At 46.7% G+C, this 26,093-nt stretch overlaps 1 protein-coding gene across 2 annotated transcripts; it reads right to left on the bottom strand.

The window, feature by feature from the left end:
- Nucleotides 1-6,341: 6,341 nt before the first annotated feature.
- On the bottom strand, nucleotides 6,342-24,325 carry Mcur1 (mitochondrial calcium uniporter regulator 1). Of its 2 annotated transcripts, none has more exons than XM_029468426.2 (9): nucleotides 23,824-24,325; nucleotides 18,897-19,016; nucleotides 14,927-15,030; nucleotides 14,331-14,432; nucleotides 12,476-12,517; nucleotides 11,572-11,643; nucleotides 8,512-8,565; nucleotides 7,263-7,377; nucleotides 6,342-6,855 (listed from the first exon to the last, which is right to left on the bottom strand). In XM_029468426.2, the coding sequence occupies exons 1-9, from the start codon at nucleotides 24,179-24,181 to the stop codon at nucleotides 6,527-6,529; spliced, it is 1,296 nt and encodes a 431-aa protein (XP_029324286.1). In that variant the 5' UTR covers nucleotides 24,182-24,325; the 3' UTR covers nucleotides 6,342-6,526. The 2 variants fall into 2 exon arrangements, with proteins under 2 accessions (XP_029324286.1, XP_021036398.1); XM_021180739.3 differs by having other exon boundaries at nucleotides 6,342-6,418; nucleotides 23,824-24,322.
- Between the last annotated feature and the right edge of the window lie 1,768 nt (nucleotides 24,326-26,093).

Here is a 26,093-nt window from a genome sequence, read left to right as displayed (position 1 = left end):
AGTTTTCATGGGAAGAGGCAACACACACGCATCTACTTACTACGGATAGAGAACCCATGACACACCAAAGTACAAATAGTACCAAAGTCCAACTTGGTGAATCAGTGAGTTTTATTGGTGTTACTTACTGCAATATGGGTAACTTTCAGGTGCAGAAATGACTCAAAGACAGCTGCATCACTAAGTTCACCCCAGCATCCGTGACAGCTCACAAAGATGGGAACCCACAGCCCACTGCACAGCCTGCAGGCTTCTCAACAGAGAATGTCCTTTCTAGGTGACTCAGTTGGTCTAAACTGTGGCTGGACACCAGCTCAACTGGTTCCTGCTTGTTCCAGAGCAGCTGATCTGGTCTGAGTATCTTTGCAGCTTGGCTCATCTGAGTGACTCTCAGCCATCTTTATTGTTTCCTCTCGGGGAGGGAGGGGCTTAGTGAATCTGCTCAGTTTTGGAGGCTTCCTGAAGTTACTTTGAGTTCTTTACCTTTTGTCTTAAGGAACATTCCTGTAGGATAGAATGTTTCAATCTAGGAGGAAACTGTTATACAACAGTGCTCCTTGTTGGTTCCACTGAGCAGAGGACCACTGATTTCCATACTAAACAACACAAATCACATTAAATAACAAAAGCCATTAGGTATAGGGTTTTGTTTGTTTGTTTGTTTTGTTTTGTTTTTGTGAATAATTGAACACATATACTGATAGAAATGTTTACCAAAAAAAAAGCCCTCTTGGGTTGGAGAGATGCCTCAGCGGTTAAGAGCACTGACTGCTCTTCCAGAGGTCCTGGGTTCAATTCCCAGCAACCACATGGTGGCTCATAACCATCTGTAATGGGATCCAACACCTTCTTCTGGTGTGTCTGAAGACAGCAACAGTGTAGAGAGAAACTGTTACATTGTCTCTCCAGGAGATTCATGGTACTCCTAACAAAAGTAAGGGTAATAAAAAAATACTGGGGCCGGGCATGGTGGCGCAAGCCTTTAATCCCAGCACTTGGGAGGCAGAGGCAGGTTCGAGTTCGAGGCCAGCCTGGTCTACAAAGTGAGTTCCAGGACAGCCGGAGCTATACAGAGAAACCCTGTCTCAAAAAACAAACAAACAAACAACAACAACAACAAAACTGGGATAGGCAAAGACTTCAAGGCAGGCAAGAGAGCTCCAGTGGATAAAGGCGATTGTTTGCCAAACCTAACAACTGGAGTTGTGTGGGGGTCTGGGGGTGGACACAAGGTACAAGGAAAGAACTAACTCCTCTAAATTGTCCGGACGTTCACACGTGTGCCTCAGCACGCATGCCTACACACACACAAATGACAAAGAGAGGAAAATTCTGACGTCCATGCTGGAAGGGAGGTGACACCAAGCCAGCAGCTGTGTCTTCTCCTGGGAGTATTGGCATTGGGGGCGGGGGGGTGGTGTGAGGGGGCTGGGGATGGTGAGTGAGCTTTGACAAAGGGCACTTGGAGCAGAAATGATGCACAGGGTTGGACCTGCAACCAAACCCAGCTTCCTGGGCTTTAATACTAAGCTGACCTGAAATTACAGAAACACCAGCAGGTGATTGGGGTTTAATGATACATCCGAGCGCACGCACTGAGGGGAAAAAAAAGTTTGGTTTCAAGTCAGGGGCTGATTATCACTATATGCTGCGCAGACACTTAAGCTTTAAAACAGCCTAAAAATGGTGGTGCTAGGGGGACAGTTCAGTGAAGTGCTTGCTGCACAAACAGGAGGACTAAGTTCAGGTTCCTAGCATGCACACCAGAAAGCCAGGCATGGTGGAAAAGTGCCTGTGACCCCAGCCTTAGAGAAGTGGAGACAGGAGGATTCCTGGGGTTTGCTGTCCAGACAGTAGTTGAATCTCACTGAGCCTCAGCGGCAGTAAAAGACCCTGTTTTTAAAAAACTAGAGTGCTGTGAAGGAGGATACCCAGTGTTCATCACTGGCTCCCACATGTGCATGCCGCATGCACACACAGGGATGTGTACATACACGCACACTTACCTGCATATTTGTGCACCATGTAAGATAGAATACCCTTGGCTCTCACTGAGCAATGCTGATGCTGGTGGTAGCAGGCAGCCTAGCCCATCTCCTGGGCCCCTTGATTCATGACCTCATGGCTCCGAAACAGGGACCTTCTATGGAAACGGCAGTGCTGAGGGAGACCCGTGTCTGGCAGGATAGCCATCAGGGACGCTGGAAATCCGTGTTTAGAAAATACCTTCCTTTCAAACTCTTGGAAAAATCCAAGTCCCCAGCCAATGGTTTTGATTTGCTAGTGATGGTGAATGGGGCTGGGCAAGATGAGGCAGTCCACAGCAAAATATAAAACAGTGCCCAGTGATACTAAGCCAGATCCAAGAAGTGCTCAGGGCTTCAGCCTGCCCCACCCACTGGCCGTTCATCTTTGAGGGACCGTAGCTTGCTCTTAAACCAGTTTCTTCTTTCTTTGGAACAGGGCATTACCCTGTAACCCTCAATCTCATGGTAGTCCCTCACCTCAGTTTCCTAAGTGCTGGGAGGACTGCAGGTGTGAGGTCCCAGGCAAGTACCTAAACAAACAAACAAAAAACCAAAAAAAGCCCCCAAAACCTGGCAACACCTGGCGGCATCTAGTTTCTTTGTCTTAACTCTGGTGAAAGATTTCTGGTTGGAGAAGCTGAGTCTTGTTTGACAAGATGTTTCCTGGCTGTCCTGACCTTCTATTTCCTGACCTCCCCAAAGCCCTCCCTGTGAAAGCCTCCAGGGCAGCCATTCCTGGCTCAAGGTCAGTCCCACCCAGGAGGGACATTTCTCAGGTAGAGAATTTGCTGGCTGCTCCCCAGTCCCAGGGCTAACTTCAGCACCACTGTGGCCTTTCAGAAGGGACTCTCTGGTCACCAGGACTGCCCACAGAAGGTACTCAGTGCTGTACTAGTAGGTCTGAGATGAGTCTGTCCACGGGGACAAGGTGAGGTACAGAGGAAAGAACTCTTGATGTCCCTAGACTCCTGCGTTTCCCTAACTCTGCTAACTTACCCCTTCATAGTAACTGAACCTTTTCTCCTCACACAGGGACTTAAAACACTGTACACACAGATTAAGAAAGAAAATTCTTTCAAGTAAAATTTATTTTGAAAATCAGACATTCATTTTCAAATATATTTTCTCTGTAAATACAATTTTTTTTAGGTATTAAATTTATTTGTCATTTACCGGAGGCAGTAGAATGGTATCATTTTACAATGGGTAGAATTAACAGTTTCAATACGGTTGTTCAAGATAGAAGGTATAGTCTAGTTTCATACATTCATCCTGAACCACAGGGAAGGTGCATTAGCCACACAGACACAAATCTGTTACCTTAGATAATAAAATAGATTCACTCTATACAATGATAAAAATACAACTGCATACTTGCTGAAGCTATCAAAGGATTATAAAATTATCTGGATTATCACTGAAGGAATGTTAAGTACAAATCTGTAAAAAGCTATTTCCTGTATACAATTTCAACCGGGCTAAACATTCTCAAAGATCTTACATACATATAGAATAAATTATTCCTGGTTAACCCGCTTTTATTCCTTAGAGCCATAAAAGCTGTAACAACTTGGTCACCTTGAAGTCCCAAGTTCTCTAGGGTAGGCTCTGCCAGTCCTGGCTCACAGCACACAGGGCTGGGGAAGCAAAGTACTTGCTGTATCAGCTTGGGAAGGAGGGACAAGGAAAATCGAGGGAAGATGGTACCAAGGCACAGCACAGGCCCACCCAGGCCAGCCTTGCTGCCCCCAGAATCTTGGTGCTTAAAGCGTTCGGAGACAGACTCCAGCAAGACACCCGCCTCGAGTCAGGCCTTTCTTCTTGACTGTGACTTTCTAACTGACTTGCTTGGCATACTTGAAGGGAAAATTGTGTTGCCAGATACTAAGCAAGAAAAGCAGCCAGGAGACAAAGCAATACCGAAAATCAAAGCAAGTGTCTCCAGTAAAGAGCCCCAAAGGGGTTTAGCAAAAGTATGTAGGCAAGGAGTGAAACTGGGCTTAAGGCTCTTTTTAAAAAACCAGAGGGAGCCTGCCTTGCTAATGCTTGTAATCCCAGCACTTGGGAGGCTGAGGCAGGATAACAGAACATTCGTGCCAATGGGTTTGATCCCCAGCAAGTACCACAAGAAAAAAAAGAGGGGACAGAAAACACAGTGCCTAGCAGGAAGGCAGAGGAACACTTTAGGTATGATGACAGTGAAGGAAGTCCCACCCACTGAACTCTTACACCATGCAGCTACTGCAAAGGTCCCCACAGGCTGGACTCAAGGCTGCTGCCTGGAAACCTGCCAGGCCCCTCCTAAGAGCTCCGCAGCTTCAGCGAGGTTCAGTACAGTGTCTGGTCACACTATCCTCACCATTCATGTATGTCTATGGCAGCGACAGGGGGACATATACACTTATAGATCAATGCTTTCCAACTTTATTAGGAAATAAAGGGGACAGAGTCTTAGACTCTCTTAAACTTCAGATACGCACACCACCCACACCCTCAGTGACAACATTTTCTAAGGCCAAACACGATTAGGGTGCTACAAAGAATGCTAGAGCGAAATCATACACAGCCTGCTGTGGTGTAGATCACTTCAAGCAGACATAAGGATGTGTTTCTTAAAGAATACTTAGCAGGACACGGTGAAAGGTATCCCCTATTTTTAACTACCCAGGTTAGCCCTTATTGTAAAACATAACTGCACACGGCGCTCTTTCCTCCCGGAGTTGGTCTTTATTAAGAGCACGTGGGCTTTGAGCCCTTTCCCTGACATCAAGCAGTTAACTGTGCTTAAGACTTTTGTTTTTTTTTGTCTTCTTGGAAAGGATAAACTTCTGTTTCACCGTGATACTGTTCTAATACAAAAGCACTCGATTTCCATAATATGTGGGGCTCAGAATCTTTTTACGCAAATGTTTTCTAATGAGGCAAGAACTTAATGGTTTCTCAAACTTGGAAATTACAGCCAAGGAACAAAAGGTAGCTTTTATTTTTAGCAGTGTGGTTGGAACAGTGACAAGGGCTGATTTATTCCACCAATCCGATGGCGCGGTCTCTTGTGGTTTCTGCACTATGTGCACCAGCTTGTGCATTTGTGCCTGTGTGGGGCAAGCCAGGAAGGGTCCCCGAGTGTCACTGCTTCCCAAATGCTCACTCTCATCCGAGTGCCAGCAATTTAAAGAGGAAAAGAGAACGCACTTCTCCAAAATAAGTGCAGCTGCACCAGGACCTATCTGTTTCCAAGGGAGAGCTGAGGCGGCTGTGGGGGTGTCTGCTACCACAGAAGAAGTCAATGCAGAGGAGGCCACTGCCAAGCACGGGGGCTCTCTCACTGGGCAAGCGACAACCTGAGCTGCTCACATGGAAAGGTGTACTCATTCTAAAAGCAGTGCACACTGTCTAGATATCCCATAGGAGCGAAGTGCCGCTTGTCATCTTAGGCAAAGCAGGTGGACACCAGCAGGAAGTTCACTCTAAACCACACACTGAAGCAGGGTTTCATTCCAAGAATTACAAGATTTCTAGGTAGGTAATGCCAGGAGTGTGGTGTTAGACTCCCACATCATGAAGCGAAGGAAGAGGAAGAAGAGGGAGAGGGAAGGCTAGCATTCGGAAAGGTAGAGGCTGGGCATGGTGGTGTTGAAGCCGGATGGTGAGTTCAAAGCCAACCTGGCCTACAAAGCAAGACCTTGTCTCAAAACCAGAAACGCAGGCATGGCAGCAGTAAGAGAACTTGTGCTAAAGTCACAAAGTTTCATTAGGTACCCAGACTTCCAGTTGCAAGGCACATTAACAATGTTACAAAGACAATGAGAACTCAGAGACAAAGGCCCCTAAAGTGTGGCGAGTCCTGCATCATTAACACTGCAGCTGCTGCAGCAGAGGCAAGACTGCGTGGGGAGGGGCTGCTGGTCAGGCACAGAAGGGCTGCTTATCTGGGCTGATTCCAATGATTCTTCAGACTTAAAGCTACCTTGTTTTCCAAATGCCTTCCCACGTTCTCCACCTTACAAACTACTTAAAGCTGTAGAGAATACAGTATTTATTTTTTGTCAAATACTGCAGGTTTGCCTGAAAAGAGTCTTGAAAGTGTGGCTCATCCACACGGCTCAGCCAAAAAGCCAACTAAACAGAGATGCTCCGGAGAACGATCACAGAAATCCCGATTTTCTTCACCTTGGTTACGGATCCACAGTTTGCACAGAAATAAATAATATGCATGAAGTCAAATTAGGATTAAAACTTGAAACAAGAATAAAAAAGGGGGGAGTTGGGTGGGTGGGATAACAATCTGGTACTCTTATGGCAAAACAACGAAAATTTCTTTAAATAGACACTTTATTATATCCACAGGCGATAAAATCCCAGAGCTACTGTTAGGCACGTAAACACAGACCCTGTAAGAAAGAACAACGGAGAACACTGTTAGCCCCTGAAGGGGGTTTCTTTTTGTACTGTGTCAGGTGTCAGAAGGCACTTAGAGGGCAAGCGAGAAGGGATGCTGGCTACTGAGTAAGGATGCTGGCTACTGAGTAAGGATGCCGCTCTTCCATTCTCAGGCCAGTCAGGAACCTGGAAACTGCATACTGACGAAAGTATTCCTTCTTTGGCTTAAAAATTACAAAAGCAAAAACAGCGTCTCTATAAGATTGCCCTGTGGCTGGAGAGATGGCTCCGTAACTGTGAGCTGAGTATGAATCCCCAGAACCCCTGTGAGAAGCTGCACACATAAGCCAGAAATGCTGGCTCTGCTCTGTGTGTATGGGTGGGGGGCAGAGGGCAGATACAGGATTGCAGGCGTCAGTCAGCCTTTCTCCGGATTCAGGGAGAGACCCTGCAAAACACAGCAAGGAAGCCATGTCACCCTCCTGCCTCTGCAGGTGCACACACAGGTCCCCCTAAAGTGTCACCAATGAAGGACGATGAACACAGGCTTTCCATTCTAATTCTATGCTATTTCCTGTACGTCTTCACTGGAATCCCTAAACCATAGAGAAAGGACAGCATCTTCACAAAGGTAAGGTCCCATCAGTTATAAAGTACAATGATGTCTTAAGTACTAAGGAAGAGAACTGCAAGGTAAAGGAGGCCCGAGCACTGGTAACCGCAGGGTGTGCTGACAAGACCGTGAGAGCAGGAGAAACGTCGGCCAATGCCACGTGCAGCCTGCCTCCGCGTGCTCAAGGACAATGACCACGTTCTTTTCAACTGTTTGGAATACTTGGATGTGAAGCGCCTTACCTGCTAAGTATTTGATTGTGTCAAGCTTGTGTGCCTCCAGCATTGTCTTGAGGCCAGCCACCTCCGTCTCTATCTTCCGGTCTGTCTGAGTCAGGGCTCTGTCTTGCTGGGCATGCTTTTAAAGCAAAGAGGTTGAGAACATTAGAGTCTTGTGGGTACCGCTGGGGTCCCTGGTGCTCCGACTCAGAGCTCTTTCTCAGTGCGGAGTGGTCCTGGTTTGAGAACTGGAGCTGGGACTCAGTCTTGGCTCTGATGTCCTCAGGTCACAGTGTACTGCCCAGGGCCCTTAATGTCCCCTGTCTCAGTTTTGTTCTGTTTGGAAAAAGGGGGTTAAAAATGAAACAAACCAACAGCCCATCACTGGTCTTGCCCTGTAAGAGCTACCCAGAGACTCAAGGGTAATGACCTACATGTAAAAGGTTTTGAGAACCAGAGACTGCTTAAGCTGCTGTGGCATTAGGAGGCCAGACTGGCCTTGATGGGACTGATGTGTGGTCCCTGGCTAGCCCCTGAAGGGGATGGTGGACTCAAAAGTTCTGCCGATAAATGAACACAGCCTTAGATCTGACAGCGACAGTGCTGTCTTGATACAAATTCTAGTCACATCATTCCAGGCTGTCTTCTTTCACAGGTCAGACGTCAAGTATTTTATTAACATGAGGCACAGCTACCAGGGACTGATTTATGTCCTTCTCCAAACATAAGACTACTCCAGGCAGCACATCTAACCCTCAGTGGGCAATGACCCTGGCTGTTATCCTGATGCGTAAAAACACTGAGAACATTTTACTAAAAATTCAAGCACAAGTAGTTTCTTATGGATACCAATGTGGGCAAGTAATAAGGAAATGAAGCCATCCCAGAGAAAGGTCCTCTTGTCTTACAGATGATCTGGAAGCACAGGCCGCAGGCAACACAATATGGGTATCACCCATCCCATAAGCTACAGACACACTCTCCTGCTAAGCTATGTAATATATACAGAAACACACACACACAGAGACACATACACACACACAGAGAGACACACACACACAGACACACACACAACTTTAAAGCATGATACTAAATTATGCACATAAAATTGTTATTCATGGTAACTGGTAACTCATGCATATATTTTACAAAGAAAAAGATCCCAAACTAAATGTGCACGTTGTCCTGTGACATGCCAGACGTTGGTTAAAAACTAAGCACAGGGAGAGGCAAAGACGAAAACAGTAGCAGAAAAGCCAACCTAAGTCCTTACCAGCGACACTATTTCAGTCCTCAGTTCCAGCATCTTCTTCTCGTTCAGCGAGTACTGAAACAAACATGTGGCATACTTAAGAGTCTCATCCAATCTTTCCGGTGCCTTAAACACGCAGTCCTCACTGTTTCCTGGAACATCTAACAGGAGACCGACACCCTGATCACTGTAGCCCGCCTGCTCTTTCTCTGAAGTTTAAGCTTCTTATATTCATTGACTGTGTGGCTGCCTTAATATCAACTGGGCACAGCTAGAGTCACTGGGAAGACGGATCCTCTGTTGTGAGAATGGCTCACCAGGCTGGCCTGGGGGGGCGTTTTCATGATTGATGTGGAAGGCCCAGTTCACTGTGTTGATGGTTGAGTTCTCTAAGAAAGCAAGCTGAGCAAGCCATGGGGAACAAGCCAGTAAGCAGCATCCCTCCACGGCCTCTGCATCAGCTCCTGCCTCCAGGTCTCTGCCCTGACTTCCTACAATGGTGACTACAGGATGTAAACGGAAATAAACCCTTTCCTCCACAGGCTGCCTTTGGCTGTGTTTCTCACAGCACCAGAAAGAAACCAAGGCATTGATGGTGTGGTATGTGGCCCCTTTCCACTTCTCTTCTCTCTTTCTTGTTTTATTTATTTATTTATTTTAATCTCTTGGCTGTGACATCACTGGGTCCTGCCCACTATTAGAACAGCATTTCTTGAGTCCCATGAATATGAGTGTAGATCTATGTGCCTTCGGGTTTGGAAGGGCTGATAAAGGGGAGGAGCACCATTTAATTTAGGAATGATACTCCCATAACTAGAAGTATGACAGACATCACTGACATTTATAGAAGCAATAAAATATTGGGAAAAAAATAGCTCAAGAAATATGACTCTGTAACAAGATATATTACCACTGTAAAGAATAACATGGATACACGAGATCCAGCAAAGCATCCCAGACTGTCTTAACAACAAACAAAAGAATCCCTGCTGTGGGAAACCGCAGCACAGCGTCCCTGAAAGCTGTTAGCTATTAATGCTAGGAAAAAGACTTAGTACTGCTTTGTTGACAATTAAATAAAAATCAGACATGTTCCCATAGTAATGAGCATTAGTATCTAACTTAGCAAAGGGCAACCTGTACAACCTGTAGTTTAAAGACAACAATGTTATCAGGAAAAATGTTAGATGCCCTTCCAGTACCTAAAAATTTATACCTATAAAATATTGTCTTCAAACTACTGGAGCAATCAATGGAAAAATGCAGTGGTCAGAAGTAAAAACACGCCCCTGAACTCCGGAACCCTGAACTAAGGACCAGCCCGTGACTAAGGAACCTAGCTGATTATGTAAGTTGGGTTTCAGATCAGTGCAATTCCACAGAGCATCAGCAGAGGGCAGAGTGCAGCTGGATGCTCTGTACCCCTTTATGCTCACAGCATTCGCAAATACTCAGGGAAAAGAAAGGCCTACATCTCCACAATGTCACGATTGAAAAACGACATGTCTGTGGCTCTATCTCCTGGACCTCTGGACCAGCTGTAGAAATCTGCTGTAAATATCACCACAGCCTATTTTTTTTTGTTGGCTGTGTTGAGTATCAAGCCCAGAGCTCTGCACATGCCCAGTTAAGTGCTCTTCCACTGAGTCACAACCTTAGTCCTAATTTACCAAAAAGATAAAGAAGTCCAATCCCTTGTCTGTGTCTGCATTACTGAGCTCAGACATTTATTAGAGGTACCACGCAGCCCTGCCTTGTGCTTCAGGGCACTGATGCCGGCTCCCTCCCTTGGTAAATCCTCTACTTTTTATACATCTCTATTTACGCCCTGGAGCTCTCCCAGTCTCTGAGATATATTTCTTTCCACCCCGGTTATGCACAACCACGTCACTACCTTCCTAAACCAAGTGAATTACAGCAAAACCTAGCAAAGAGTTTCTCTTTTAGACACTAGTCAAGGAGGTCACAGAAGCTTTCCATAGGCTACGTGACTAGATCCTTGTGACCCCACAGCATCACTTTAGAGACAGCCATTTTTCTGGGTAACAAAGCTCAATATAACCACTGAAATGCGAGGCAGTTCAGATGTGATCACACACTTGTCTGAGTTCTGGCTTCAGGCATCACTGGGACACAAGGACCGAAGACGAACTCAGCAGTGACCAGAGCAGGAAGAGCTGTGCGGTCTCCTCTGCATGGGAGCCGTGTCTTGCTACTGCAAAAAACGCTCCACACGCCCTAGCCTTCTTACGCCACAAGTAACAAAGGTATCATTAATGTTACTCAAGCTAAGGAGGGTCTGAGCAAGAAGATGGGAGAACTCAGACAGGAATAAAAAGTCAATAGAGTGTGGAGGGGTACTGTAGCCCAGGGAGGGAGGGAGGGAGGGAGGGAGGGAGGGAGGGAGGGAGGGAGGGAGAGAGAGAGAGAGAGAGAGAGAGAGAGAGAGAGAGAGAGAGAGAGAGAGAGAGAAAGAGAGAGAGAGTGAGAGTGTGTGGGGGTGAGGGGTTGGGGGTTCTGTGTCACTGGTATCACAGTAGAAAGTATGAAGCCTAGAGTCTGAGTCTCAGAACTGTGAAAAAGCTAAACAAAACAAAAACCAACCAACCAACCCCACCAGAACAACGCATTTTTCTATTGAAACACATGACTACTCATATCATTTAAAAGACAATGTAGAAATAAGCTTTATCAAAGTTCAATGTAGAATGTAATATTATGGTAATATTACCTAAGTCAGAAAATCAGCTAACTTAAGTTAGGGCTGTGGGGATTAAATCAGCATTTACTAGATTATGACTGAGTATACCTATCTTATAAACGTCTGTGTAACATATACTCTATTACCTTTGAAATAAAAATTTCAAATTCTGTTTGACGTTTTAATTTAAATGTTACTTTTGAAACTAAATTTAAATCCTGATCTAGAATGTAATTAGAATTTAAAATCAAGTTGTGAACTCTTATAAACGGGCAAGTGTCTAATGATATTTGTGTCTTGCATATAAGATTAAGACTTCAACAAGCATTCCAGTCTAAAAAGAAATAAATTAATGATTTACTTTTAATAAAGGAACATACCAGTTCTTTTACTCTGCTTTTTTCTAGATTGAAGTTTAATTTGGTATCTGTCCGGACTTTGGTCACTTCATCCTGGTCAGAGGGCAGAGGACAAAGAGAATAAGAAGCCATGGTAAGAGATCTGAGCCTTCTGAGACTTAAGCTTGGGACTGCCCGCTGCTTCTCCCATGGGAGCTGGTCAGAGACATGGAGCCAGGCCTCCTGGTGTCCTGGGACTCAGGGTCAGCCACATCTCAAATCAGCTCTGTGTCTAGCCCTCGTGGTTATCTGCACAGTCCCCTTTGACCCAAATGTCAGCACTACCGGTAGGGCTCAACTGCTTATGACCTCCTCGTGGAATGTGTGAATAAAATTATCTAGAGCATTTTAGAAAGTAAAGATGGACCAAAGGAACAAATAGTCAACAGAAGGTTTCTCACTAAGGCTCATCTACATCTTTTCTAACACCACTGCTCTTTCCTGAAGTAACCAACAGCCGGGCTAGCAACCATCTAACCCGCATAGAATCCTACAGAGCCACCCTCTCCTAGACGGGTCTCAAGGATCCCCAAGGCTACTACTTTAGAGGAGTTTTGGTTTACAATGATTTAGCAGGCCTGGTGGCAGAGGCCTGTAAGCTCCCACATGCAAGAGACACAGAGGGAGATGGAGAGCCGGAGTTGCTCACAGGGAGACCGTATCTTAAGAAAGCAAAATATTCCCACAATGCAATCTTCTTAACAAATGTGGCCACAGACACGGGTCGTCAAAACATCACCTGGCGTGTGCTTTGGAAGTATATTCTGCATATTTCCACATAGAGCTGAGTTTTCCAGCACCTATATTGTACCTATGACTTTAATCTATTAATAAGTATATATACTTTCACTTTCATATATGCCAGAGGACAGGAAAAGGAACTTACCATCACTTGCTGTTTTAACTGGTGCAGTTCAAGTTTTATTTTCTAAAAAACACAGTAAAAAGAAGAAAAGTCAAGGACACGTGACAGAGGAAAACCACAAAACACACATCATAGTAAACATTTAAGCCCAAGCTCACCAATGCCCTCATGACCACAATGTGACTATATACACAACACGGAACCACCTGAGCTGGGTGGGTAGAGCAGCCTGCACTCTCTGCTCTCGGGACATTGAGGCAGGAGGACTGTGCAATGAATTTAAGGCTAGCCTAGACTATAAAGTCTATAAAGTCAAATACTAGCTAAGGCTATATAAAGTCAGACTTCGTCTCAAAACTCTAAAAACAAAACCAACCAACTAAACAAACAAAAACCCCGTTTACAGTCATCCCATAATGCATGTGCAGACTGGGAGAGCAGTCTGATGTCCTCTTGGTGGGTCACATCAAATGAGTAACAACTGTTTGTGACACACACATCTGCATTCAGGGACCCTGTCTTTCTTTTAATTTCTCCTTCCCTTTTCCTTTCTGCCAATTCTGCCCTCTACGAGCTGAGTTCAAGGACACCTGTAACTCAGCAGGCAGCAAATGGCTCTTCCGTACAGGGCTTCACTAAGACTAAAGATGAAAGCAAGATGCCAAGACAACGCGCCCCCTAAGCCACACACCACACTTTAAAGAGACAGGAAGTGGGCTGGTGGGATTGCTCGGTGGGTAATGCATTGGTCATGTAAGCCTGATGGCCTGAATTCGATCTCCAAAACCCATGGACAGGTGGAAGGAGAAACCCAGCCCCACAAGGTCATCCTCTGAATACTGTGCAGCATACACATGCACACACACACACACACGACATGCACACACACATGACATGCCCACACACATGCACACACACACATGACATGCACACACACATGCACATACACACATGGCATGCACACACATGCACACACACAACATACACACACATGCACACACACACATTACATGCACACACACATGGCATGCACACACACATGCACATACACACATGACATGCACACACACATGACATGTACACACACATGCACACAAGACACATGGCATGCACACACACATGCACATACACACATGACATGCACACACACATGCACACAACATGACATGTACACACACACGACATACACACACATGACATACACACACATGCACACACACACACATATCGTACATATACACAATAAAAAAATGGGGCTGGAGAGATGGCACAGTAGTTAAGAGGACCAAGGTTTGGTTCCCAGCACCCACACAGTAGCTTACAACCATCTGTAACCCCAATTCCAGAGAATCTGACACCTTTTTCTGGCCACTGTGAACAGTGCACATAAGTGGTGCACAGACATACATATAGGGAAACCGCTCCTAAACATAAAAAACTTAAAAGGAAATACTATTTACTTATTTATCTATTTGTCTTTGGTAGGAAGGGGGGTATTTTATATAACTACCTATTCCTAACTCTGCAGCCTGGGAAGTCCTCCTATCCACACATTAGGATGATGTGCATATTAATACAGCATCATCGACAATGAAAACAGAAGTTCTCTTATTGCAAGGCATCCATCAAACAGAGGTGTAGGATGGGCAAGACTGGTTCAGTGGAGGTTTAATCATCCAGGGTTGTGGTTTCCTCCTGAGAGGAGGAACTGGCAGGAGGCTGGGCAGGATTTCCAGGGCTGGAAATGTTCTCATCTTGCTGCGCTCAGCAGTGCACACTCTGAACAGTCACTGTGAGTTATTTCTTGTGCCCTTCTAGGTGTGTGCAGCTTAATGTCTTAACATGAAGAATGCTATGCGTGGCTGTGCAGTTTTACCTCATTTTCTGCTCTGAGGGCTGAAAACTCACTCTTCTCCAAGATGACCATATCTTTTTTCACGTTAGCAATCTTAGATAATACCTGCTGGAGAGCGATTTCCTAGAAAAAGAGAAGAGCGGCACATGGGATCTAGTCTGGCCCCCAAACCCAACGCTTTTCCCCTCTATCTGGTAACAGGGCTAAAAAGAAACCAGAGCAGTGTGTGAGGCTGGGAAGGTCACCTCTGCTCCAAAGTGGGAAGGTAAGAAGAACACTCGTCTACAGCGAAGGCAAGTAAGCCACAGCTTTAGAGGGAAGGAGACTGCAGGGTCAGGACACTGTCCCCTACAGTCCTGTCCATGCCTCCAGGCATTAACATGAGCTTGCCTGGAAGAGTCAATGCAGGCACAGTGAACATCAAGCAGAAGTCATAATGACCAACTAAACGGCTTTGATGAAATATTTTTATTACCATTTTAGCCTCCGAACTATGGTTAAAATGACCACACACTTTTCAAGAGATTGTCATCTAAAAAATGGTTTGAGTAATTTTTCAGGTAATACCCTCTTTTTGGATTTCCCCCTCCCACGTTGACCGGCCCCGCCTACGTTACCTGCTGCATCTTGCTGACCATGTCTTTGTAGATGATGTTCATGTTGGTCTCTGTGATCTTGACCAGTGCAGACACAATGATTTCTGCTTGTTGAATGGTAAACCCTAGGCGAGCACACAGAAACAACCAGACTCAGAAGGATACAGGTGGGTGGTCAGGGATGTTTATCAGGGTCAGGGATGTATCTGAGCAACTACGGTTTAGGGTGGGTGGGAGGAGAGGACATAAGAATATTGTTAAGACGCATAAAACTCAAGAAGAATGAAGACCAAAGTGTGGACACTGTGCCCCTTCTTAGAATTGGGAACAAAACACCCATGGAAGGAGTTACAGAGACAAAGTTTGGAGCTGTGACGAAAGGATGGACCATCTAGAGACTGCAATATCCGGGGATCCATCCCATAATCAGCTTCCAAATGCTGTCACCATTGCATACACTAGCAAGATTTTGCTGAAAGGACCCAGATATAGCTGTCTCTTGTGAGACTATGCCGGGGCCTAGCAAACACAGAAGTGGATGCTCACAGTCAGCTAATGGGTGGATCACCAGGCCCCCAATGGAGGAGCTAGAGAAAGTACCCAAGGAGCTAAAGGGATCTGCAACCCTATAGATGGAACAACATTATGAACTAACCAGTACCCCGGAGCTCTTGACTCTAGCTGCATATGTATCAAAAGATGGCCTAGTCGGCCATCACTGGAAAGAGAGGCCTATTGGACTTGCAAACTTTATATGCCCCAGTACAGGGGAACGCCAGGGCCAAAAAGTGGGGGTGGGTGGGTGGGAGGGTATGGGGGACTTTGAGATAGCATTGGAAATGTAAATGAGGAAAATACATAATTAAAAAAAAAAGAATATTGTTAAGAGCACACTTTTCCAGACAGGAGATAGTAACGCCCAGAAATTGTGTCCAAAGGCAAGTTGAAAAGTGAGTGTGTCTTTTATTCATGGATTCAAGGGAAGCTGGGTGGGGGCTGGTAGTGTGGTCCATTCCCAGAGCTTAGGCAGGGTAACTAAAGATAGATGAAACAGAAACACCCGCATGTGTTTCAGTGGCCAGGTTCATCTCTAATGCTGTCCTCAGGTTCCGAATCAAGAAAAGCAGGAACATTTCTGCTTATCAACACAACGCTACATGTACCTGCTTCTCATCTCTACTTTTCTCTTACATTCTAGCCTGAAAAAGACAATTTGGTGAAAAGGCCTGCTGTTTCATTCGATGAGAAAAGCTGAACAGACTATCACACAGTGTTTGATCATTTTTCCAAAGCCCACTATTGCAGCTGATTTTTGCTACATTGTGGGCTCTTCTTTTTCCCACCCGTTATCCCCCCAGTTTCACCCCCTAACACCAGATAGAAGAGAAACAAGGATAGAGGGGAGAAAGGAATTAAGAAAATCCCTGAATCTAGTTTCTTTCCTTTCATTTCTTCTTTGACCATGGCTACTTAAAAAACAACCACCAACCCCCTGAACCAGCAACAAACCACCAATACCACCTACACGGGCTCTAGCACTCATAGACCCTCTGAAAAGTTCCCAGAATTCCAAATGTCACGCAGGTGCAGAAATTATCTAAGGCTGGCAAAAGCACGCCTCTGCTAGAGCATGAGGCAAATCACAGTCAGCTGCTGTGGACAGTCTGAAGCAGTCCCGTGTCTCCACACCTGGGATTAAAAGGAGAGCACATTCTCATATTTCTGTGTTTTTAAAAAGAAGCCAGAATTCCAGAGTTCTCAAAAAATGTCACTACATACTATCTACCTTACTGCATTTGATATCAAAAGGATCGTTGGTATTCTTTTTATGTCTGTGGTGCAGATGTGCAACAGAAGCTGGAGGAGGGAGGGCAGGTGAGACTCGTACAGCTACACAGCGAGCCAGGGTGTCTGCCTGAGGCAGCGACCACTGCAGCTCACCTACGGCCGGAAGCTTTCCAAACATGAATGTGCCCGACTGGATAAACTCAGTGAAGTAAACACAGGCGTGTTTACTTTAAATGCTCTATGTTAATTCCAAGCCTGATATGGAGAATATATGTGGCATATAACAGAGTAGTAATCAGCATAGTTCTCTGAGTATTAATTATAAGATCATACCCTATATTCCAAGTGCACGCTCAGGGAACCAAGGGCAGCCATTTGGTCTGTGTATGAGTACATGCGTGTGCATGCCTATAGAGAGGCCAAGGGTTGATAGCAGAGGGCCTTCCTCAGTCACTCTCCACCTTACTTTTCTGAGGTATGGCCTCTCGCCGGCCCTGCAGCTTGCTTACACAGGCAGAGGGCTGCCAGCGAGCTCTTCTGTCTCCCCTCCTGATGCTGAGTTACAGACTCATCATTATGCCTGGCTGTCTACACGGGCGCTAGGGATCTGAAGTCAGGTCCTATGCTGCTTAGCTTTCTGTCCCTGGGTAAGAGAGCCTGCTGCTCTTCCAGAGGACCTGAGGTTGGTTTCCAGCACCCTTTTACAGCAGCTTACAACTATTTGCAACTCCAGTTCCCGGGTATCTCATGCCCTATTCCGGCATCTGAGGGCACCCTCCCCACATACGTTTATAAAAATATAACAAAGCTTAAAAATTAAAAAAAAGGAAAAGAAACGAACACACATACACAAAACCAAACCACAACCCAACATGGGACAGATGAGATGGCTCAGAGCAGAAAGGTGCTTGGTGTCAAGACGGAAGACATGGGTTCTATCCCCAGAACCACGTGCTGGAAAGAAGAACCCTCCACAACCACAGTTAACACACATAAAACAAACAAAACCACCAGCAAATCCAAAAACAAGCAAAAATGTACTTACTGTCTTCAACAGAGAGAGGCTATTTTAAAAAGTCTCCATTGTATTGACAAAGCAAAAACCGTCCTTAAACGGGGTGAGGAGAGCAGTTAAATTTGTAGGTGCTTGTACTGGCTGGTTGTGTGTGTCAACTTGATACAAGCTGGAGTTATCACAGAGAGAGGAGCCTCCCTTGAGGAAGTGCCTCCATGAGATCCAGCTGTAAGGCATTTTCTCAATTAGTGATCAAGGAAGGAGGACCCATTGTGGGTGGTGCCATCCCTGGGTTGGTAGTTTGGGTTCTATAAGAGAGCAAGCTGAGCAAGCCAGGGGAAGCAAGCCAGTAAGCAGCATCCCTCCATGGCCTCTGCATCAGCTCCTGCCTCCAGGTTCCTACCCTGTGTGAGTTTCTGTCCTGACCTCTTTTGCTGATGAACAGCAATGTGGAAGTGTAAGCTGAATAAACCCTTTCCTCCCCAACCTGCTTCTTGGTCATGATGCTTGTGCAGGAATAGAAACCCTGACTAAGACAGTGCTTACCTAGCATGTATTATTCCCCAGCACTGCATAAACTGTGTAAGTTGGTACATGTCTGTAATCCCAAGTGGAGGCAGGAGGATCAGGAGTTCAAGGTCACCCCCCAGCTATACAGTAAGTTTGAGGCCAGCCTAGAATACATGGGTGTCTTTCTCCTTAACAAAGAGGCTTTTGTTAGCTTTGTCTCTCAACTCCATACACCTGGGCAGAGGGCACAAACCTTAAGAACTGCTTCCATGACACAACCCCATGTCCGTGGGGGCGTTTTTCAAATTGCTAATTGATCTAAGGGGGCCAGGCCTACTATGGGCAGTGTCATCCCTGGGCAAGTGAGCCTGGGCTACTTAAGCAGGCATGCTGAGCAAGCTAGTGGGGGCAAGCCAGTAAGCATCATTCTTCCACCAGTCTCAAGTTCAGTTCCTACCGAGTTCCCCGTCATGACTTCCCTCAGTGATGGACTGTAACATATAAGCCTAATAAACCCTCTCCTTCCCCAAGTTAGTTTTGGTCATGGTGGTTACCACAGCAACAGACAGCAAACCAGAACCCCAACCAAAAACTTCCTGAAGGCTTAAAAATTAAAAGGAGAAACACTTAGGTCAGCTGCACTGATCCAAGGTTGGGGGAGTGGGGCAGGGGACTTACCATTTGCTTCAAGTAAGCACACCAGAGCGTGGGTGTCAAAGTAGAGCTGCCGGCTCACAGAGAGGGGCAAGTTCTCTTTTCTGTGCTCCAGCTGACGGCACTTAGCAGACAGGCTGAGCTCTAGAAAAGAAGGGAAGCTAAGATCAAACTCAGCAGTAAGCAAAAGCCATGTGAGGCTACACATTATGTTTCAATACCACAGAAACCTACCCTGTTAGCGCAGTGCCAGAAGCCACACATAGGATGTATCCCAGTATGAAATCCGGTTGTTTCTTGTATAGTTAGAGTAGTTCACTCATTTTCCCATCAACTTTTTCCATCCCAAGCAGAAACTGTACCTTTCAGCCATGTGCCATCTGTGTCAAACAGGGTCTCCCTCTGCAGTCCAAACCAACCTGCAACAAACTGGCCTCAAACCCAGTGATACCTCTGCCTCATAAGCCTCCCAAATCCTGGGATGACAGGCTTGAGCCAGCACCCAACCTTCTTCCGCACTCTTCATTACTACAATCAGAGATCGATTTAGGCCCTGCTGTCGGCGTACTCTGTAGATTTCATATGCATGAAGTCAAACATGGGCTTAGCATGATGGTTATTGGTCATCCACATGGCAGAACGTGCCAGCACTTATTTCTGTGTCGCTGAATACTCCATGGTACAGCATCACCAGTGTTCATCCACTTCGGAGCTGAAGGATGCGGGCTGCTTACACTTTGTGGCTCTCCTGAATGGTCCTCTGGCCATTGTTTCCGTCCTCTTGAGTGTATCCCTGGGAACTGAACTGCGTTTAAGGAGCTGCCACATTCTTTCTCAAGAGGTCTCACCAATTTTCTTACTTACCAGCAGGCAAGGGGGCTCCCAATTTCTCCACATCCTCGCTAACTCCTGTTACGATGTCTGCTTTATAAATTATCACCATCCTACTATGTACAAACGGTACCTTGTTGTGGCTTTCACCTGCACTTTTTAAATGATGTTGCGTCCTATCTTCTCATGTGCTTATTGGACATCCGGATTATTTTTTGTGAAGGAATGTCTACCTAAGTGTTTTGTCTACTTAAAAAAATATTTATAGCCAGGTGTGGTGGTATATACCTTTAATCCCAGCAGAAGGAAGGCTGAAGCAGTTGGATTTCTATAAGTTCAAAGTCTGGTATACACAGAGAATTTTATGACAGCCAGAGCTACATAGAGACCCTGTCTCAAAAACAAACAAACAAACAAACAAACAAACAAACAAACAAACAAATTCAGTTGTAAGCCACGCCATGTGGGTGTTAGGAATTAAACTCACATTCTGTAGAAGAGCAGCAAGTGTTTCCACTGCCCCCAATGTCGGAGTTTCTCTGTGTAACAGCTCTGGCTGTCCTGGAACTCGATTTGTAGAACAGGCTAGTCTCAAACTCACAGAAATCTGTCTGCCTTTACCTTTCTGGGATTAAAGGCACACACAAGCAGGCCCACCATGCCCAGCTCCAGTCTCTCTTGAGCCAGCTTTTTCATTGGTTTGAATTGGGCTTTGGTCTCTCTACTATGAAGAGTTCTTCCTCCCAGTCACACTGGCTGCTTTCCTTTTGACCCTCAGTTTAGCATTTTCAGAAGGCCCTCCACACAACAAGCCAGGAATCATTTTACACTTTGTAACTAAACTGTAACAACACGTCGGACCTAGATTATGACCCTCTCAAGTAACCTGTTCATGGGTTTGAACTCACTTTACCCTGGGCCTTTTCCACGACCATGCACATCTAGTCCAGGACTAGAGGCCGCTCTGTAAGGTTACCGGAAGACTGTCTAGGGTGGGGGGTGAGGCTTAGTCAATAGTGTGCTTGCCTAGTGCACACGAGCCCCTGGATCTGATGCTCAGCACCATAGAGAACCAAGGGTGGTGGTGCATATTTGAAATCCCAGCATAAAGGAAAAAGCAGGAAGTTCAGGAGTTGGAGGTCATCCCTGGCTACATTGGGAGTTTGAGGCCAGCCTGATCTATATTATGAAGAGTCCCCCACACCCATCCCCAAGGCCCGTCTAACACAAAGCAAACTGAATTCAACAAGTGTTGCATAAATGAAAGCGCTCCTCAAGGGGCCCTCCTAGGTGGCCGCAATCATCTTAGCCCTCAGCTGGACGATCCCCCTGGCCTAGTGCTTGAAAACATGAGTCTAGGACTGTGGTTCTCGACCTTCGTAATGCTGTGACTCCTTCATACAGTTCCTCATGTTGTGGTGACCCCCTAACCATAAAGTGATTTCACTGCTACTTGATAACTGTAATTTTGCTACTGTTATGAATCATAATGTAAATAGCTGCTGTGCAGGACATCTGATATGTGACCCCTGTCACATACGTTAATTGTCCACCAGGTTGTGAGGTAGAGAAACGCCTACAGTGAATGGCAGGATCACTGTAGCCTCCATTTCCTTGTTTCTAATGAGATAGCAACTTCGGGGACTTAAAACACTAACGTCATCCCCACTCTACTGTATCTACACAGCAGAACAAAAGCAAGCTGTCATGGTTTGAATATGCTTGGTCCAGGGAGTGGCACTATTAGAAGGTGTGGGCCTGTTGGAGTGGGTGTGGCCTTCTTGGAATAGGTGTATCACTGTGGGTGTGGGCTTTAAGACCCTCATCCTAGCTGCCTGGAAGCAAGTCTTCTGCTAGCAGTCTTCAGATGAAGATGTGGAATTCTCAGCTCCTCCTGCACCATGTCTGCCTGGATGCTGCCACGTTCCCGCCTTGATAATACTGGACTGAACCTCTGAACCTGTAAGCCAGCCCTTATAAATGTTGCCCTTGGTAAGAGGTGCCTTGGTCATGGTGTCTGTTCACTAAGACTAAGACACAATCCTAACAAGGGATGGAGAGAAGCCCCAGCAATTAATAGCACCGGCTGCTCTTTCAGAGGATCCTGGTTCGATTCCCAGCACCCACACGGTCAGTCACACGTGTACATATGTACCATATGCGTGCCTGCCTATAGACACCCCAGATTAATGTCTGGCATCTTTCCCGATCAATCTGTACCATATTCACTCAGGTAACATCTCTCAATTGAACCCAGAGCTTGTGGCTACTGCTAGAGATCACCCACAACTGTACCTTCTGAGTGCTGGGATGAGAGTCAGGTCACTGTGAAGCCTAGTATTTATGTGGGCTCTGGGGACCTCAACTCTGGTCCTCCTGCTTGAGTACTTTATTTACGGAGTTAGGTCCCCGGGCCCATACACCACCACTGCTAGCAGTGGTTGGCACGCTTAAATGGTTTTTTTCTTTTCATTTTTCCAGAAACAACTGGCACCAGAAATAGCAAGCTTATTTCAAGAAAGTTGGCTTCTAAAAAGTAAGGAAAAGGGCTGGCTACTTCCCAATGGGCGTTCCACCCGAGAGGGAAGGGAATGCCACCTTGCTCTGTCAAGACAACAATGAGGACCCAGTAGTTCTGAATTCCCAGGAATCACAACAGAAAGACATTAACTTGAGGAGTGTTAGAATGTAAGGAGTCATTCTCCTTTTTGGAGACCTTCCTTCGCCATAGCCAAAGGGCGTTAAAATCCATAACTGTAAAAGAAGTCCAAAGATACCCTTGAATAGGCTAGAAACCAGCTGCAAAATTTCAAGGCACACCATCCTGAGGTAGATATGTCCCACTGTGGACCTCAGGCACAAAGCCAAACTAACAACCCGGGGCCAAGAATAAAGGAGCAAAGTGCTGATGGCTTTAAAAGGGGGCATGAAAGTTTCTAGTGTTTCTGCGGTGTAAGATGTACGGAGCCTAACACTAAAAAGGCACTATCTTGCTAACACAATGAGAAAGAACCCCCTCCTTTGCTCCCAAACCATAAATTATGAGCAAACATATTGGCAGGCAACAGCTTGTGAAAACTACAGCAAGCAGGGGTGTCCCAGCACTTAGGTGGCACGAGGGCTCTCTGTGAGTTTGAGGCCAGCTCGGGCTACAGAGTTCTCACCTGGTCTCAAGGCAGAACCAATTAAAAGAGCACACAGGATGGCAAGTTATGGGAATAAGAAGCCAGACAGATCTCCAATTCCCAATCCTACAAGACTCAGGCATAAAGCTCACTGCTCATTTTCCTATCTGCATATAAAGCGTCCTTCATTTTTCAAACGTCCTAATTTTCATATTAGGAGTTTCTTCTCTAGCCATATGTATTCTTAAATTTTAGATGCAGGTAATTCCCATAGAAAAAAAAATACAGAAAACCAAAGCGTGGGTGCATATGGCCACTAATGGCCAGAAACAGGTTACTCAAAAAGTAATTATGCCACGTTTGCTGATTAGCCTGTGCGATAAGATTTTATCTACTATTTACGGTGAGCACATTCCAGCTAGTTTACTTTCTTATGCAGTTCAGCGGTGTCCCTCGCCTCCTTCAATTACCCAAATGACACATCAAAGCTCTGGTCACTCAGTTTAAACGCACAGAGTTCTTCAAGTGTAAACATAAAGCCTCTATTTTTCTTTATAGTATCTGTCAAATTAGTACACGTAAAATTAACATAGATAAGTGCGTATTCATATAGAAAAACACCTGTTGCATATCTTGCTTGAAGTAAGCTCCGGAAAGAAAAGATTTTGTTGAACAAATTACCCTAAACAGCTAGTAAAGTGCCAGGCAGAGAATGGGCGACAGCGGGCCATGAATGAATCAATAGTTTGGAATCAAAACGAAATGTCATCTCTTCATTCAGGGATCTACGCCCCTCGGTCCGGAATGCACCGGCTTCTAGCACTTTTTCCACTTTTCCCTGGCTCCAACAGGTGTGCAAGGGCAGCCCCGAGTATGCGTGTCATCCGGAGCCAGGCCACCCGGGCTCTGGGCTTCGAACCCTCGCCCTGGCAGCGTGGCTACAGCCCTGTCACCGGTGTGACCCGCTGTCCCTTCCTCCCTCCGTCCTTCCTCACCTCTCCTGCTGCTCGCAAGCGCGGCCACACGCCGGGCGCCCAGCCGCAGACGGCCCAGCGCGCTCCTGCCGGCGCCGAGCGCGGCCGCGGGGAGGACGAGCCCCGGGCGCGAGCGCTCAGCCAGCGTCCTACGCGGGGCGGTGGCAGTGGCGGTGGCGGCCAGGCGCGGGGAGGGCACGAGCAGGAGGAACAGCAGCGGGGACGCGCGGGCCGCCCGTCCGCGAGGCCTCAGCCAGCTTCGTCCACCGGGCAGCGTGGAGACGCCCGGGCGCGCCGGAACTCCGCAGCCAGAGGACGGGAGCCGCTGGCGACCGGGTGTGCGCCTCGGCCGCTCGGCCGCCACGGAGCCGCTGTCCATCCCCGAGCGGGTCACAGGCCCGAGCGCGCACGCAGGTCGCCCCCGCGCGGCCCGGACTCCGAGTCGCCTCGGGAGCGAGCGTGGGCCGCCGCGCAAACCTGCCCTCCGCCGTCGCTAAGCCTCCTCCCCATCGCCGCGGGCCTCGTCCCCGCCCTCCCTGGCCACGCCCCTCGTCTGGCCGCCCCAGCCAGGCTCCTCCAGGCTTGCCCTCTGTCGGGTCCGCCTTTGCATCACCACGCCCCTGTCCCCGGGTTGTGGCCTGCCCTAACCTTGTCTCCCAGGCAGGAACTAGGGTGCGCCTTAACCATTTTCCGTTGCAGAATCACGTTGCTCTTTCGGCTCCTACGATTTACAGTTTCATTTCGCAGTTGGCTTTAAGAATGTTAATGATTCCTTTGTCTTTCGCAGACCTGTGAGAAGTTCTTGACCAAACTCTCGACTGGCTTAGATTTTTAATTAACTAGCCGGGATCTCAAGTTCCCTAGGGTTGTGTTTTAGGGACTTATTTACCGGGCACAGGGAACTATGTTTTCAGAGTCCATACACACACAGCTAAATTTCCCGTTTTGTTTTTGTCTTTCGTTTTTGAGACAAAGTTTCACTAATGTAGCCCTCACTGTCCTGGAACTCTCTATGTAGACCAAGCAGACCTTGCCCACAGAGTGATGGGATTAAAGGCATGCACCACCACCTGGGGCTACAGTTTTTGTTTTGGGTTAGAGCACATTAAAAGGTCCCAGTGTGGAAACATAAAACGTGGGGGCATGAATGTCTAAACTAGACTAAACTAGTCTAAACTAGACTATGGCATAATAAGAGATTTGAGACAGGCAGTGTTTTAGTTTCGAACTTTTTGAAAGACTGCTGAACTTTACAGTTACCGGTCCTTTGTGTTATTTTGAGAAAGTTTGTTGGATGCAAAACAAGTACAAGGGACTATGCTGGGATAGAGGGGGGGAGGGGAGGGGAGGGGAGGGAAGAGAGAGAGAGAGAGGAAAAAGGAGGAGGAGGAGGAGAAAAAGAAAGGACAAGACTGCCCCTCCGTTTGTTGGCGGAGAGCGTTGCCAGAAAAGGGAAAGCATAGCCAGAGGCAAGAGACATCTGGGAAAGTCCAGAGGGCTGACCGTGACCTTGAGCCTGGTCACGTGGGAGAAGTAGGAGGAGAGAGGAGAGCCAGGAGTTTAAAGGGTAGAGAAAAGGGGCTAGGTCATCCATGGTTGGATTATATGAGGAAGGGCATCTAAGAGAAGGGCAGTCCAGTCCCTGGACTGGAGACGTTAGGGTAGGGGGCAGACTAAGGCAAGGAACCTGTTAAGTAGTAAGCACAGACAGATGCTAAGAGAACCAGGGGCCAGGCTCGCTTTGAGGTGTTAACTAAGCACAGTAGTTAGCCCCTTGTCCTGGGTTTAAGACCTAACAGTTGTGTTCCTGAAGTGACCAGTACTTAGCGTTCCTCCTCCTCCTCCTCCTCCCCCTCCCCCTCCCCTCCCCCTTCCCCCTCCCCCTCCCCCTCCTCCTCCTCCTCCTCTTTTTTAGCTAAGGGCTAGAAAATGTAGACAAATTGATGTGGAAAGTGCTGGGACCCATAATAAAAGAGCAGAGCTCTGGGCAGAGGAGTGTGTAAACAGCTGCGGAAGACAGGTGCAGGCGACTACAACATGCAAGTAATTTAAAAATAAGGTACAAGCCCGACACTTAAAAGGTTAAAATATCAGTTTGTAGAGTGGCAGGTAACACAAAATATTCACCTACAGCCTTTCCTGTTGAATGTTGCTCAACACCCAGCTCAGAAAATGTAATCAAAGGAGATAATCCAGCCGGGCGTGATGGCGCACGCCTTTAATCCCAGCACTCCGGAGGCAGAGGCAGGCGGATTTCTGAGTTCGAGGCCAGCCTGGTCTACAAAGTGAGT

Source organism: Mus caroli, unplaced genomic scaffold (genome assembly GCF_978045245.1).
Source record: "Mus caroli unplaced genomic scaffold, Mus_caroli_1 scaffold_15, whole genome shotgun sequence".
NCBI lineage: Eukaryota > Metazoa > Chordata > Mammalia > Rodentia > Muridae > Mus > Mus caroli.
This window is presented reverse-complemented; position numbering and strand designations above follow the sequence as displayed.